Source organism: Miniopterus schreibersii (genome assembly GCF_964146895.1).
Source record: "Miniopterus schreibersii genome assembly, chromosome: 8".
Taxonomy (NCBI): domain Eukaryota; kingdom Metazoa; phylum Chordata; class Mammalia; order Chiroptera; family Miniopteridae; genus Miniopterus; species Miniopterus schreibersii.
Window position 1 is genome coordinate 82,326,490 of NC_138109.1, and position 16,982 is coordinate 82,343,471.

A 16,982-nucleotide genomic window follows, 5' to 3' on the forward strand; every position below is an offset into this window, starting at 1 on the left:
CTCAGAGTATGTTTTGTCCATCCCAAAGGTCCACTCCACGAGCACTTTTCCAAATTAGGCTATCAGTTTAGAGTGTGAAGCCTCACCCCAACCAATAGGGCATGGCCCTGGGGCACTCGCGTTAGGGATAAAAAGCTGAACAGACTCCCCATGCGGTGTGCTTGCTTGCCTGAATTTGGTAGCTCCGCACCCTTCTGCAGAAGTAAAGCTTGCCTTGCTGAGTTATTTTCAATTTCTTGTGTCTTTATTTGCAGCACGGTCGAAACTTATTCCCAACATTAACACAACCTTACTGCAACTAAATAGGGGGAAAAAGCTATTAAGTTATAGAGATAAAGTAAACTTTAAAAGCACACTTGGTTGTTCTACCTGGGTAAGACAAAACTGTAACCCAGTAGGTCCTACATGTGCCTCTACCACCTAAACCTCAAAGCCTTTGCTAAAATACTTACTACAGCCATCATTCCAAGGTGCTATGGGAGCCACATTGTTGCCTCTGCCTGAGTCCTCATGACACTCCAAGAGCCAACAGCAGGCTTCCTTTCAGAGTCCTGCAGCAGGCTAACTCCTGAAACCCCTCCCAAATCCAAACACCAGTCCATGTCCTATAAAATTCTAGCTTCCATTATACAAGCTGTCAAGTTTAACCTAGGAAAGCAAAAGGAAATTTAGATGTCTTTACTCTATACATATATTTATATCTATTTCCTGAAATGCATAATTAAAGAAAAGCCAAAGCCCATTAAGGTTAAGGGATCTGCTCTGTTCAAAAAGCTAAGCAGTAATTTCAGGTTCCTAGGACCCAACCCTAACCCTCCACTAACCATTGTCCCACATACAGAGAATCTCCTAAGATTTCCAGCTGGACTCCCAACCATTTACCTGGTCCAGAAAAAAGAATTCCTTTCAAAACACTCTCTTGTTTTTAGCAATTAGAATCAAAACACCCATAACAATCTGGCAAAAGTATGAATTTTGGATTTTACTTAAATAGCTTAAAATCTGTATGTTTAATCAATAAAGATGAAAATACAACTCAATGCAGAGAATATACTATACATAAGTAAAAATCATTCAAAACTTTCTAAATCAGTCAAATAGCAAAATGAATGACAGGGTTTTAAAAAAACAACCTATAGTCCACAAAAAAAGCTGAAAGGAAATAAAAATAACAGAGGCAGTTCAATTTTTTCCAACTTCTATGTCTCCTTTTCAAGGTAAATATTTAAATGCAAGAAAACTAAACTCTCTGAAAAATCCATTATGTACCATCATGTCCTCTCAAAACCAATCCCCCCAAATCTTTCCATTCACCCTTGAGAAATTTACTCAATACTTTTTTCTTCCATATACCCAGGGTTGACCAACCTCACAAAACCAAGTCGAAACCACACAGAAGAGCCCCAAAACTTGATTTTGGTTTCAGGTTCAAGTTAAAGTTGAAACAACAAAACAATAATTTGAATATTCTTTTAAAGCACACTTAGAGACAAGTGACAGCTGCACAGAATCCATGAAATGCTATCTCCCTCAAGGATTTAAACTTACTAAAAAGTAAATAAATAAAATGGATTTTTTTAAAAAGTTTGCTATAAAACAGTATGCCATGTTACATCGGCATCAGTCTCCTACATCTCTTGATTGTATCATTTTTCTTGAGCTTGACTTAATACTGTGTTGTTTTATACAGTAACACACTGTACAGGCTTGTAGCCTAGGAGCAATAAGCTACACCATATGGCCTAGTTGTGCAGTAGGCTAGCCCATCTAGCCTTGTGTAAGTACACTCTGTGATATTTGCACAACAAAATCACCTAACGACACATTTCTTAGAACATATCTCTATCATTAATCAGCTCACGACTTCACTAGTTCAAAAATTAGTTATAAAACCATAAAACAAATATTAATTCCAGTGGACACTAACTCGCCATTAGGGACCACACTGGGAATGCTGTCACAAGATGAAAATTCATCAAATGCTTCTTCACTTGGGCTATGATTCCCTTGTACATACATAAATATATCTGATCAAACAATTGGTAAGGTGTCCAATTGGAATAAATGTTAAAGGCTGGAAATATAGTTTTTAAGACAGAAAAATGAGAATGAAAATAGTAACATATTTAATCAACCTTCACAGAATACAAGACTATACAAAAGACTTCTATGTCAAAAAGAAGAATAAAGTAGCATATAGGTGGTCCTTAGGCAGCTCAGCCTCCTACAAAAAGACCTCACAACTAACCCTTTAATATAAGGGCATGTATAAGCACAAACTTCCAAGGTAAGCGATGCTCAGTAAACCTGTTGAATTGTTATTTTAGAGCATTTTTTAAAAGAGATGATCTTCTTGTGATTCAGTGACTCATTTGTTATTATCACAGCACTTAACATGCTATAAAGTTACTTGTCAAACTGCCTGTTTCTCACTAGACTATCAGCTCCTTAAAGACAAAATCACGTCCATCTTGCTGGTGGCTATATTCCCAGCGCCTAGCTCAACACAGAATAAATCTCAGCAAATGTTTATTAAATAAATAAAACCTCAACCATTAAACACTAAGCTCAAATTATAGATACTTATATTTTCTAAAACTTCAATCAAAAAATAAGTAACAGGAATATTAAAATCCTTCCTTAACAAAAAAAATCACTTCATTTGTTATAACTTACAAGGGCAGGCAACTCAGATTTTTCACTTCAACCTTACAACCTTATAAATTCTGGCAAAATACAATTCATATTTGAATTTCTTCTTAGTTTACACACTTCACTATAAATTTACTAAAGTTAATAGTTCACTAGTTCCATTTTTTTAAAAAAATTCTCCTATTGGCCTTATCTTTAAAACTATATTAAATGACTGTACTGCTTAAATATAAGATTTGTTTGCACGATATAACAATTATAATTTGGTGTTCAATCCTAACATCATAGGCCTTTGCACTCTGAACAGACTTTAGAGATCATCTCATGGATTAAGAAACAGACTCAGGCCCTAGCAGGTTTGGTTCAGTGATTAGAGCTTTGGCTCTCGGACTGAAGGGTTTAGGTTCGATTCAAGTCAAGGGCACGTACCTCGATGACAGGCTTGATGCCCAGGTGGGACATGCACAGGAGGCAACCAATCGATGTGTCTCTCACATTGATGTTTTCCTCTCCTCCCCTTCCCTCCCTCTCTCCCCCTTCCCCAGAAAAGCAATAGAAAAAATATCCTCAGGTGAGGATTAAAAAAAAAAGAAGAAACAGACTCAGAAACAATTAAGGCTATAAAATTAATTGGTGTTAAAACCTAGCCTCTGATTCTCAGTTTCAAGCTCTTTCCTAAGGTAATTAATAATAAGTAACGTAAACACATTTTTAAAAAGAACAAAAAACCCTTTCCACCACATAACAGTAGGACAAAGTAGGACAGTACTTAAGACATCATTCTCATTTCCAATTATGCCAAAGCTTCCATCCTACCACCTCACCTCCCATTAAGGAGGAGTTAGAGTGAAGTCTACTGCTGGCAACCCTCTTACAGGGCTCCCAGGCATGCTTTACACATTCCATCTATGAGACTCATAGGATGTCAACTCTTTTGGCCTCCCAGTAATTTTATAGCCTTGTGGTTGATTTCAAATACTATGGAAATTTCTGCCCCTAGTTAATAGATATCCTGTTCAAAGCAAGGCTAAATATTAGTGCCCTCCACATTCACCTTCCTTTCTAGAAGTCTTAGTTTTTATTTTATTTTAGTGTCTTGCTAACCCAGTGAAGACAAGGTCCATTCTAGTAATAAAGCAAAGGTCCCTATTACGTGCCAGGCTTACTTCTGTTGGGTATGGATTACTCTTCCAACCTGGCAGCAAAGGTAAATAACTTGCCCAAAGCAATGCAGCTCATAAGGAACTAAGCAGTAATACAACTCAAGGTGGCCTAGAAATGCAACTAATTCTTCTCTACTTGCTCTAAGACAGAGTCTTAGCCTTCAGGGAATTTGCAAGTGTAGTCATCAACATGGGCCCTCCAAAGAATTAACTAAAAGATATGACCCAATTGACACAACAAATAAAATAATGTAGTGATTAATAAATGCTTATTTTACTACTATAATCCATCTTTCCACAACTGCAAAAAACTCTTGAATATGCTGTTTTTCAAATTTGATATACAATGTATTTACCACTCAGAATTTATTTGATACTAATTAAAGACTTAATAGAAAATAAATCACTGAGATTTACATTTCAAATCTGACTTTGCAATATACCCAACCTCTGTGTTCCTTGGGGATAATAAGAAGACCACCTCAGAGGAATGCTCTGTTGCTTCAGTAAGTTAATAAATGTAAAACCCTTTGAACAGTGCCTGGCACAAAATAAATGCTCAATACATGTTCATTACTGTAATATATCATAATCATCATCACCATCATCACCATCTACAACATCAATTTTACAATGGTACCAGAACATGATGCTGCTAGAACATCAATGTCATAAGGATGGTGATTTTTCACTGTTTTGTTCACTGCTATACCTCCAGTGCCCGACACAGAGTTGACACTCAAACATTTCTTTAATGAATGATGATTACTAGTACTTCTATTACTAAGTAGAGGGTGAAGAGCATCAAAATGTAATTGCCATCCTGGCTGGTAGGGCTCAGTTGGTTGGAGTGTCGTCCCATGCACTTAAGGGTCTCAGATTGGTTCCCAGTCAGGGCACACACCCAGGTTGTGGGTTCGATCCCAGGTAGAGGCCCATACAAGTGGCAACCAATGGATGTTTCTCACATCGATGTTTCTCTCTCGCTCCCTCTCCCTTCCTTTGTTTCTATAATAAAAGGAGAAAAAATCCTTGGGTGAGGATTTAAAAAAAAAAAAAAACTTTTAAAAAAATGTAATTGCCTCTGGGAGAAAAATTATTTGGGCATGGAGAAATTACTGCTTCCTGAAAATTTAGGAGAGGTATGAAATAAAGAACTGCAAGAAAGAAGAGCTAAGGCTACTCTCAAGTCAAGGAAGCATCTCATCAGATCAAACTAACCCACCAGAAGAAAAGTCAAAAGTATTTGCTGGCCCTGGCCAGGTAGCTCAGTTGGTTAGAGCATCATCCCGATATGCCAAGGTTATGGGTTTAAACTCTGATGAGCGCACACACAAGAAGCAACCAATGAATGTATAAGTAAGTGCAACAACAAATCAGTGTTTCTCTCTCTCAAAATCAATAAACTTTTTAAAAAGTACTTGCTAAGGGCAATTTGCAGGCTGAAAGACTTTAAGGCTTAGACAAGCTTCTTTCTTCATAATAGAGGTACAAGAATCTAGATTAGGTGACTTCTGAGTCAGTCTCCCAAGGAAAATCTAATCTGGGCCATAACAGCAAGGACAAAACACCACTCTACAGAATACAGTAGCACTAGAGAAAGGAAGTAATGTATCTAAGGGCACAGCAAGTGCACTGGGAGCTGTAACTCTCAGATCAGTGTGCAGAAGGGCCCTTGAGGATAATTTGTAGAGGACACAAAATCAAGCATCTCAGCCTCTCACCTGCCTCTCTCCACCAACAGAACACTGGGACTATCAATGTGCTCACCAGGACTCTGAAAGCTCTCCAGTCACAATTTTCATTCAGATAGACCATCACTTAAGCTGTGGCCTGTGCAACCTACCAGTTTGACTATCTCATGAATCATCTACTGGCACTTAACCCTCCACTGGAAGAGACAGCAGTTTATGGGCAGAAAAAGGCACTTTGCTCTAACCACTTTCATCTTTTATTGTAAAAATCCTCAGAGAACTGAGAAAAGCACTGGGAAAAGGAGCCACAGGGAGTCTTCAACCGAGCCTCCTACCTTCCTTCCGCATCCTTAGTCCAGGTTTCTACTGACGCACAAGCTAATGTTAACATCTAATGGACATGGTAAAGCACTAATCAAAAGCAGCCTTTAAAGCAGGGGTGAGGAACCTTTTTTTTGCCAAGGGTTATTTGGATATTTACAACATCATCTGCGGGCCATACAAAATTATCAACTTAAAACTTAGCCTGCTATATTTGGTCAAACATTTAATTAACTCACTCCTAATGTGATGGCTGGAACTGCTTCTCTTTGGTGAGGCCTTATTAGGACTAGACAACATGATTTCGAGGGCCATATGGCCCGTGGGCCAGACATTCCCCACGCCTGCTTTAAAACAACTATTTCACCTAATGCATTAAGGGTCTTTAGACAAGTCTGAAGTTCTCCAAGTCTTAGTTTCTTGTTTGATACAAGTATAAATACATACCACTTGGGGTTAAATGAGATAATTAATATAAAGTGCTTGGCACATTGCCCGGCACACGGTAATAATTCTATCAATGTCAGTAAATTTTTTTCTGTATCCCCCCCCCAAATAACTGACTATCAGGTATCCACAATCCTGGTTAAAGGCAAACATTTTGCCTCACTCCCTAAGCCTAATTCTTTACATGGAATCACAGCCTCAAAGAAAGCCACTCAGGATCAAAAGATTTTTAGTTCACCTAAAAATCAAGCAAGTAATTAATGAAGATCACTTTTACTTTCAGCCTTGAAGTCCTAAAGGCTAACATGAAGATATGCAGCACTGGGTTCTCCCACCTCATGAGTGGAAAAGGAGGCGCTCAGTAAGTGTGGAGGCACTGGAGGCAAGGTACCAGTTTGGGCCAGTACGCAGCCTTGAATGAACAGCACATGTCTATATTCTCTCAAGAACGTGTTATCTAAAGTTAACCCCTTTCTTTAGTCCCTATAATCTCATTAATTTTCATTTGTAGATCAAATACTAAAGATTCCTACCTAATTACCCTAAGCCTCTCAATCTTTCCAAACTAAAAATATTTTATTACAATAAAATGTTAAATTTTATATAAAGTTACCTTTTCCTTAAGTATTGAAATAGATCTGACTTATTCAGATGTACATTTATTATTATTTAACTTCATAGAATCCTATAATGTACATTTTACTATTATTATATAGTCTTCTACTCCCATTTTTCTGGCTCAAAGCAGTCTTTCCTGTTGTTAATGAAGGATGGTGTTGATCAGTCCTAAAGACAATGGAAAGATGAGAATCTGGAATCTAATCCTAACTCTAGCACTAACCTGCAGTGTAGCCTGGAGAAGTCACACTTTCTCAGTCTTCTTTCCTCCTCTACATACATAATGGTGGTAACTTAACTCCAGTTCTAAAATCACAACATGTAGCCCTGCCGGTGTGGCTCAGTGGTTGAGCATTGACCCATGAACCAGAAGGTCATGGTTTGATTTCTGGTAAGGGCGCATGCCCGGGTTGCTGGCTCAATCCCCAGTAGGGGGCATGCAGGACGAAGCCAATCAATGAATCTCATCATTGATGTTTCTCTTTCTCTCCCCCTTCCTTTCTCTGAAATCAATAAAAACATTTTTTTTTTTTTAAATCACAACATGTATGCCAAGGGAACATTTCTCTAAATTTAGTGGTTAACATGAGTACAAAAACAGTAGGAAATATATCACACAGAACTGGGTATGTTATTTTTTCCCCCTAAAATGGGTATATTCCAAGTCCTAAAAATCTGAAATTATAACAAATCATTTCAACTCCTACACTGCAACTTATCTGTCAGGTATATACTATATAATTCTCCCCAGCACCCTAACAATGTCTTGCTACTATCCAGCCAAAAAAGAATGTATTATAACATTTTATTCCAATTTCTATAGACTTATACAATTTCCAGGCAAGTTTTCTGCCAGACAATAAACATCAGTAACTAAAGATTAATTTGATTATCAAATATTTTGAGTACCTAACCTATACCAGTTGTGCTAGATATAGGAGATAAGTGATTAGGACACTATTTTTCAGGTATTCAAGGAAGCACTCTCATCTCCCTGCCCAGGAAGACATCACTAATCAATCATGGGCCTCTTCCTTGAACTGGCTACAGCCTTGGCTCCAGGATTCCTCATGTAGCCATTACCAATCAAATGGGCTGGTTTTAACAGACCTCATCACATTTCACTAAGTCTCCATCTACACAAGTGATGATTCTGATACCTATATTGGAATGCAGAAATTTGTGGGAAATTGAGTATGGCTTAGGAAATAAAACCAAAAAAGGTAATATCCCCATCATCTTTTATAATTCAACTGAAGCATAAAGAAAACTGGGGGGGGGGGGGGGGGGGTGTACTTCCTGCCAGTTCTCAGTTACCATTTTCTAACATTCTAAACTAATTCTTAAATAAAGAGGAGGAAGCCTGTGAGAGCCACCTGAGTCTAGGGAATCAGGTTATCCGTTTTATACATGTTCTCTTTAAAGGCCAGGACTGTTTTATGGCAGCTAGAATAAACTCAAAAGAAATCAATGAAATTAGTGAAAATAAAAAAAACAAGGCTATAAAATTAAAACTCTGAAACAAAGTAATATGGCTTAAGTAATCTGACCTTAATAACTCAAAGTCCATTTTTCCATCTATGCAAGACTTACCAAAAATCTGTCTCCCAACCACGAACAACTTAACTCCTCTAGACCATGACTAACATTCAACTTTTTAAAGATAAATGCTATGTTCTCCAGGCATCACAGTGCAGAACTCTAGAACCTTGAATTGCTACTTGCTTAAATTTTTGACCAGATCTAAACCACTTCCCAAGGAAAATCCAGGCCTACCTGCCGGTGGGAAGGACCTCACCATGTCAATTCTTCCATATTTAAAACACCAATATTAACCTTACCATCAAACACACTGGACAAAGGAATCTACAGTTACAACTCGCCTGCTCTCCTGGAAGAGACCAGCTTGAAATAAGTATTAGAAAAGGGAAAATCCACAAACACTAACCATTCAATTCTCTAGAGTCTCCCCCTCTCAAAAGGTGTGCTTTCACTGTCATTAAAGAGAACATAATAAAAGAGTGTCCTAGGAAGATGACCCTGTGTTCTTTAAAACAGTACCATGGAACATATTGTGCATGATGTTATTCTGAGTCTATTGTTTAACAGTTATTCTGCTAACAGTTTAGCACTAATAAAATGTTGAACTCACCTATCCACTTTGTCTTGACGTCAGGGAGGTCAAAGCTGAATTTTATGCCCACCTAACAGCAGCTATCCTCAGCTTTGGGTTTTGGTATACTACCTCCACCTTTCTATTGCTGTCACTGCAGATCCCTGTTTCTTTTATTCTTTTTATGATGGTCTAGTGATGTGTTTTTGTTTGCTTTTTGTTAATCTTCACTCAAGAATATTTCTTCCATTGATTTTTAGAGAGAGTGGAAGGGAGGGAGGAGAAAGAGAAACACTGATGTGAGAGAGACACATCAATTGGTTGCCTTCTGCATGCACCCCGACTAGGGCTGGGTATCCAACCTGCAACGTAGGTATGTGCCCTTGACAGGGAATCAAACCAGAGACCCTTCGGTGCACAGGCTGACACTCTAACCACTGAGCAACATCAGCCAGAGCTAGTGATGTGTTTTTTCACTGAAGCCACCTCAGAATTTTTTTGGAAATAAACGAAGGATATAAATAATTTGATGCATTAATTTCCTTCATTATTACTATTCATTTTTTTCCTCAGTGTCCCCCAAAACTCTCCCTTTTCTGTATTCCTGTGCATGCTGTTCACCCCAAACACAGTCCCTGCTACTTCTAGCATTCAGTGACTTCTCCCAGACTCCTGAGGTTGAATGAACCATTCATTCGGCCCCTAACGTACTTTTACAATACTGATTTTTTTCACGTGCACTGTCTTTTCATGTGTATTGTCTTAAGTTCCTCAAAGACTGTGAGATCCTCATGGGCAGAGAGTACGTTTTACATATATTTATATTCCCAGCAGCATCAAAATGAGCCTCGTACACAGCACATACACAGTAAAGACGTGTTCTGTTAATGGGAAGAGTAAGTCAGCATTTTTAAAAGCCCACTGGGTGAAACCATGTGGGAAGTAAGTTGAAAAGGAGTGTCTATCTTAAAGCAGTTTACAAACCAAAGAAGTAAGATAGTAAATTACCTATGTAGCCAACAGGAATTGCATATATATAAATAAGTATGAAGTTCCTGGAATGGCTGCTTTTGGCAGGATTAGTAAGTGGCTTTTAGTGGAATTAAAAGGAATAAGACTTGTGAGGACATGAGGTCACAGAATAATGACTCCAACGATGTACCAGGTGACCAGATTCAAAGAACAGCAAGAACATTTCCGTGAGTATAGTAAAGAACGACAAGCATCATTAGACAATGGAGGTGAAACTTTGGGGATGGCTGGCAGAGGGCCTAGAGACCGCAAAGCAAAGCCAGGACCTGGTTTTGTTTAAGGTGATTTAATAAGGTAAAAACTTGGGAAATGATGCAGAACTATTGTGTTGAGAACAGAATGGAGAGAGAAAGCTAGACTATGAGGCCTGACAGTAAATACTAGAGATGCATAGCAGACAGAACACACTGGATAACTGCACTCATTCTCAAGCAGGAATGCAGGACAATCCATTGAAGAGCCCACCTGGGCACAATTGCCATAATAACCCTAAGGGCCAGAGCAGTGATTTCTACCTCACCTTCTTGAATCTGAGACCTCTTCTTAGGGTAAAACCACCTCCTTCTCCCTCTCTCCTTTCCCTCCCTCCCTCTCTCTCTCTCTCACACACACACAGCTGTAATTTAATGTGTGTAGCTTGCCACAGAGGCAGTATAACAAAATGGTTTAGAGCAATTCCTGGGTTCCAGTCTCAGCTCTGACACTCATTAGGTGTGCACCCTCAGGGAACATATTTAACTTTCCTTAGCCAGATGTAAAATGAGGGCAAAAAGAGTAACTTGCCTCTCAGATAGATACATAAACTGTTTAGCAGAGTGAGTAGCTCACCCTATATAATTTTTAAAATGGACAATAAGGTATGGATTTTCAGACCCCTAGCATTAATTTCACAGTCCTCTGGAAATCCCTGATACCCAGGTTGGGAGTCGCTAAGAAGATGAATGCAAAGCACAGCAGTAAATTCCACCAGCAAGGATTTCTGTGGCAGCTACATAGTTCAGCACTGTGCCAGGGGCTGCAGAAGCCACCATCACACCCAACAGGTAAGGGGACAATAGGAGGGTGGATATGGAAAGGATGTGGAATTGGTACAGAGGTTAAAAGGAGACTGGCACTCAAGCAGGAGTTTAAAGTTGGAAATGACATAGGGAGCCAAAGACGTCTGGTCAGGGAGCAGCATGCTGAACATGTGGTTAAGGAAGACTAACCCCCTGCAGCCTATAGGACAAACTAGAGTAGGGGGCACATCTCTCACCACTCAGAACCAGCCAGAAGACTGCACTCAAAGCTCTAAATAAGGTTCCATTTCTAACCTGCATTGATTCATACTGCTGGTCACTTAAATTGTTTTAAGCCACACCAATGGTTACATTAACAACTTGACTAATTTATTCATGATACCTAAAATAAATAAAAAAACACACACACATTTACCTTCAAGAGCTCATGTAAGCTCAGTAAACGCTTGAGCTTCAGATCCAGTCTAAGAAATTGGGAAAAGGGGAACCACCTGCAGAAGAGTCCTCAGCATTAGAAAAAGACACAGTGTGCAGGCCCTGGCCTGAATTTAAGGGCTCTCATCCTCAACCTCAATCCTGGACCTACTCACCTCTCCTGCCAGTTTCAAAAATGTGTTTACTGTCATTACCTTAAACATTGTAAGATGCATGAATAACCAGAAATCAATCAGATATCCAGTAGTTAAAATTGTCTAATCTTTCTTGACTATCCATCTGGTCAGTTTCAACTTCTCTCTAATGCTAGAGCTTTGCGTGCACAGTGTGAATTCCCAGCGGGGTGCTTCCTAGCTGTTTGACTTCAGGCAAATCAAACTCCCACGCTTCAGCTTCCACATCTGTAAAGTGGGGATACCCCTCAGAGAGTAGTTGTGAAAACTAAATGAGTTAATATTAGTCAAGCGACTAAAACATAATAAGCACAATATGTATTAGCTACTACTATCATCTTTACTGCAGAGTAATCCTGGCTACCACCAGATCTCCAGGGGACAGCTATCACGTCTTTTCAACGAAGATACACGGGCAAAACTATTTCATTGCCGCTGCACCGCACACAGCACAGCCTGGGAAGAGGCGGCGTCAGCCCCCACCTGTGGCAACACCTCCGAGGTGACTGTCACCAACTGGCCCCGCAGCCCGCGCGAGGTTCCGGCGCCCAGGGCCGCTCCGCGTGGCCACTGGCGTCAAGCAGTCACTTCTCTGGAAACGGGCCCCTAGCACGCGTGGCCAGGAATCTCAGGAGTTCGTAAAATTTGAAAAACTTTTTGTGAGGTACGCTTTGTGGAAAGCATTTCCTGGCCTATGACTCCACTATCTGGAAGCCCTGAGAGGCAGAACCGAACAGCAGGAAACTTCCTCGGCGCTTCCCAGCATCCGCAGGTGAGCGGCGGCGCACACGCGCCGGCGGGCGCACGGTGCCCCCCTGCCGCCCGGGGCCCGCCGACAGGGCTGGTAAGCACGCGGGCTCGGTCGCCTGTGGGCAGGTGGGAGGCCGCGGCACTCAGGTGTGAGCGCCGGACTCTCCGAGCGCTGAGCGCGCCCCAGGGCGACATCTGCGCCCGCCCCGAGGCCGCGCACGCCTTCCGGGCCGCGGGGGGCTGTTCCCGGAACGCGCCGGCCGGGCCTGCGGGAGGCGCACACGTGCCCGGCGGCAGGCCCGGCGCGGCCCCCGCCCCGCACTCACCTGGCCGGTGATGCCAGTGATGAGCGCCACCTTCCTGGGCTTGCCCATCTCGCCGTCCCCAGAGCCCCGGGGGCTGGAGCAGCGTGCGGGCGCGTGGGCCATGTCCCGGGGCGGGCGGCGGCGGGCAGGGCGGACGACGCGAGGCGAGGGGCTGAGGCGGCGGCGCCGGAGGACGTGGGGGTGTGACCGCGCGCAAGCCGCCTCGCGGGGCTGCAGAGAGAGCGCACCGCGCGGCGCCCGCCACAGTCTGACAGGCAGCTCGCGAGCCGAGTGGGAGGGCCGGGGGCGGGCCGAGGCGGGCCCGGCGGCGCCACAGCCGGCAGCAGCCGGGCGGCGGCGCGTCAGCGCGTAGGCCCCCGACGCTCCCGCGGCGCCGGCGGCAGGCCCCGCCCCCCGTCGACGGCCGCGCGCCAGGCGGGGCAAGGGGCGGGGCGCTGGAGGGGCGAAGGGGCGGGGCGTTGGAGGGGCGAAGGGGCGGGGCGAAGGGGACCGGGATTGTCGCGGGCTGTGGCCTGTGGCTGGGTCTGACCCGCAGCCTCAAGACAGGAAATGAAACGCTGGGTTCAGGCGGGGCGCGAGTAGAGGGGGCGGGCCGTCGGCGGCCCGTACGTCACCATTTTTCCCTGCGTGGAACCCCCGTGTCCTCTCCTCCCACTGAATGTCCCAGGAATCCTGATAAGTACCCCAGGATGCTAGGAGAAGCTACGGGCCGTCCTTTCTGTTAGGAGAAAGCCCTGAATTCCAAATCTGGGCGTCACGGCGCCGGGGTCAAAGGCTTCATAACTAACTTCTGGAAACCGGTTGCAATGCCTTTTTGAAGAGTCTGGCTTTATGTTTTTTGACGGGCACTAGCGTCCCAAGGCCCATGAATGGGGATCACAGTTGTGGGGAACGACTGACCTCACCTCTAGCCTGGCTTTCTAGCTATTCTCGCATTTCCCAGAGTTCAGAGGACAAGACACAAGGAAATGTCTGGCCCCGCCCATGTACACAATAAGGAAACGTTGAAGAGTGCCGGATCAATAAACCTGAATGTGGCCAACTTCAAACAAAAAGTAATTCAAATGCAAGGTGGGGCCCTCGCCCGGAGTCTGTTGAATTTGGCTTCCGAGTGGCAGCTGCACACTGAGCAGCGAGAGGGGCGGCGGCTGAGGCCCTAGGAGGGCAGCAGGCTGTGCACCTGAGCAGTTGACTAGAATCCGGGGAGGAGACAGAAACTTCCTTATCTTCACTGTTCTGCTTATGACACGAAAGGTATCACTTTAAACAAAAAATTAAGTAACTAGGAGAGTGCTCAATCTAACACAAATCGGACCTCAAGTCCCCAAATCAGAAAATCTCACAATTAAATTAAAAATATCTGGCCCCTGCCTGGCTGGGTGACTGGTTGGAGCATAGTCCTGTACACCAAAAGGCTGTGGGTTCGATTCCCACTCAGGGCACAAACCTAGGTTGTGGGTTTGATCCGAGGTCAAGTGTGAGAGAGAGGCAACCGATCAATGTCTCTCCCTCTCTCCCTTCCTCTCTCTCTAAAAATCAATAAAAACATGAAATCTCTATCCCGTAAACTTCTCAGGAATACTCCTTAGCTTTATAGATAGGCTTGGCTTTGGTTTCACACCTTCCCTCTCCCCTGTCCATCCTATACAGAAAATGACTAAGTGTTACATGCAGTAACAGAAGGCACCTCGAAGTGGTGAATGAAAAAGCCCTATTGTAGAAGGGACTGAACACTTCCATTTAGGGGAAATCATAAGTAATGTCTTTGAAATCTACTAGATTATCTTAATAACTCATTTTTTATTTAATATATTAAAATGCTTTAATTAATTTGCAGATAAATTATTTAACATTTTCCAAAAAATTGCTGAAAAAAATGGATACTCAGGGAGAATGTGCTAAGTTTATCCTGCAGCTGTGAGACTCCCTATCACACTACTGAACACTGGACATTTAGTTGCCCTAGTAAGAAGGATGACAGGAGAAGGCCCATAAAAGGAAAACTGTCGTAGGCCCTGTAAATAAAATTATGACAAATTGAGGTAAATGGTAGTTTAGAGATCCAGGGGAAGTTAAAAGAAAGGATATTTCTCTAAAAAATTTTCTAAAGAAAGGTGGTAGGACCATATATTGTTTTGCTAAGGCTGTCATAACAAAGTACCCAGACAATGTGGCTTAAACAACAGAAATTTATTTCCTCACAGTTCCGGAGGCTGAAAGTCTAAGATCAGGATTGGTTTCTTCTGCAGCCTCTGTTTTTGTCTTATAGATGGTAATTTTCATGTTCACACGGCAGTCTCTATATGTGTTGGTGTCTAAATTTCCTCTCCTTATAAGGAACCAGTCATATTGGGTTAGGGCCCACCCAATATCCTCATGTTAACTTAATTACCAGTTTAAGAACCCTATCTCCAAATAGTTACATTTGGTGTTGTTGGGGATTAGGACTCTAACATATTAAGGAGGGGGGGCTGGACAATTCAATCCATAACAGCTAGAGGGAAAGAGAGGTTTTTCCTGTGTTTTTTGGAGGAAGAGGGGCAGAAAGGTTTAAACTTAATGCAAAGTATGAAGGGCAGGGCCACAAACTGCAAGTTCTCTAAATGGATAAAAGTCAACTGTATTAGCTCAGGCTGCTAAAACAAAATACCTCAGACTAGATGGCTTAAACAACAGAAATGTATTTCTCACAGTTCCCGGGGCTGAGAAGTCCAAGATTAAGGTGCTGGCTGATCTAGTTCCTGGTGAGAGCCCTCTTCCTGGCTTACAAGAGGCCATCTTCTTGCTACTCCTCACGTGGTAAAGAGAGAGACATCTCTCTCATGTTTCCTCTTATAAGGGCAACAATCCCATCATAAGGTATCCACTCTCATGGTCTAATTACTTCCAGACTGACAGGTCCAAATACCATCACAGTACAGGTTAGAGCTTCAACATGGGCATTTAGGGAGGACAGGATTCAGTTTACAGCATCAACCATTTTGTATAATATTTAATATGTTGAATAAGTTTTTCACATCTTTGTTTCCAATTTCTTGACATTGAGTAGGAGCCAATTATTCACAAATAATGCTTCTGCTTTCCCCTCTGAATTATTTCTTCTCTTCTTTGTAATATTTCTTTTCTTTGCTTTTTATTTATGGAACTGTTGCTAATCTTCTTTCACTATACCTCAGTTTGGAAAACCAATGAGAGAGAGAGAGAGAGAGACAGAGAGAGAGAGGGGGAAGGAGAGAGAAACATCAATGTGAGAGAGACACATCAATTCACTGCCTCCCACATGCACCCCGACCGAGGCTGGGAATCGAGCCTGCAACCAAGGTACATGCATGCCCTTGGCCAGAATCAAACCTGGGACCCTTCAATCCACAGGCTGACACTCTAGTCACTGAGCCAAACCAGCCAGGGCAAGAAGATTCACTTTTGATGTGATGGTAGATGTGAAAGTCCTTAAATAATACTCAGATGCAGCTCTCAGGTAATTTGCCCCAAGTTCTCAAACCAAGCTGTAAGCTCTGAAAAAGGAAGCTCCTCCTCTGGGAACCTTACTAAAGAGCAATGAGCCCTGGTGGGGACAGAGCCTTCACCTACCAGTGAGCAGTGAAGACAGTTGAGACAAAACAGTATCAGCTAGAGAGGAAACAAGATAGCGGCGTAGGTAACAGCTGCACCCCCCACCTCCCGCAACCACATCAAAATTACAACTAAAATAGAGAACCACTGTCACTCAGAGCCTCCTGAGATCTGGCTGCACAGAAGCCCTACAACCACGGAGCTGAAGAAGCACCGAGACCGGGAGGAGGGGCGGAGACTCAGGTGGATCGGGGCTGTATCTCCGAGACGCTACCAACGGCCCACACCCAGTGCTCTGGTTGAACCAGGGAGGGAATCTCGGAGGTGGGGGTTTCCCAGAGGAGTGAGGGGTCCCAGCCCCACAGCAGGACCCCAGCCCAGGGCTCCAGGTCCGGGAAGAGACGTCCCCACAACTTCAGGCTGTGAAACCAGCGGGACTGTCACTAAGGGTCGCAGAGGCTGCGGGAGCCCCAGCAGCTCCTCTTAAAGGGCCCGAGTACGGATTCACTCGGATGCTCCCTCTGAGCCCAGCGCCGGGCAGCAGCTTGAAAGGACCTGGGACACTCGGGGAGGAACTAACCTGCCTGAAGTTGGGGCAAGAGGTGGAGGAGCAGCTTCCTCCCAGGCAGAAGGGCTGGCAGAGGCCCTGGCTCCTTTGGCGAGTCC

The 16,982-nt window shown here is 43.2% G+C and overlaps 1 protein-coding gene across 2 annotated transcripts in view; it reads right to left on the reverse strand.

Annotated features, from left to right (window-relative positions):
* Positions 1-13,104, reverse strand: part of GMDS (GDP-mannose 4,6-dehydratase) — a 572,762-nt gene extending 559,658 nt beyond the window's left edge. Inside the window, exon 1 of one of the 2 annotated variants that reach the window (XM_081144604.1) lies at positions 12,744-13,104. In XM_081144604.1, the coding sequence (XP_081000730.1) occupies positions 12,744-12,845 (102 nt within the window). In that variant the 5' untranslated portion in view covers positions 12,846-13,104. The remainder of the gene's footprint in view (positions 1-12,743) is intronic. The other variant, XM_081144605.1, reaches the window with a different exon arrangement.
* Between the last annotated feature and the right edge of the window lie 3,878 nt (positions 13,105-16,982).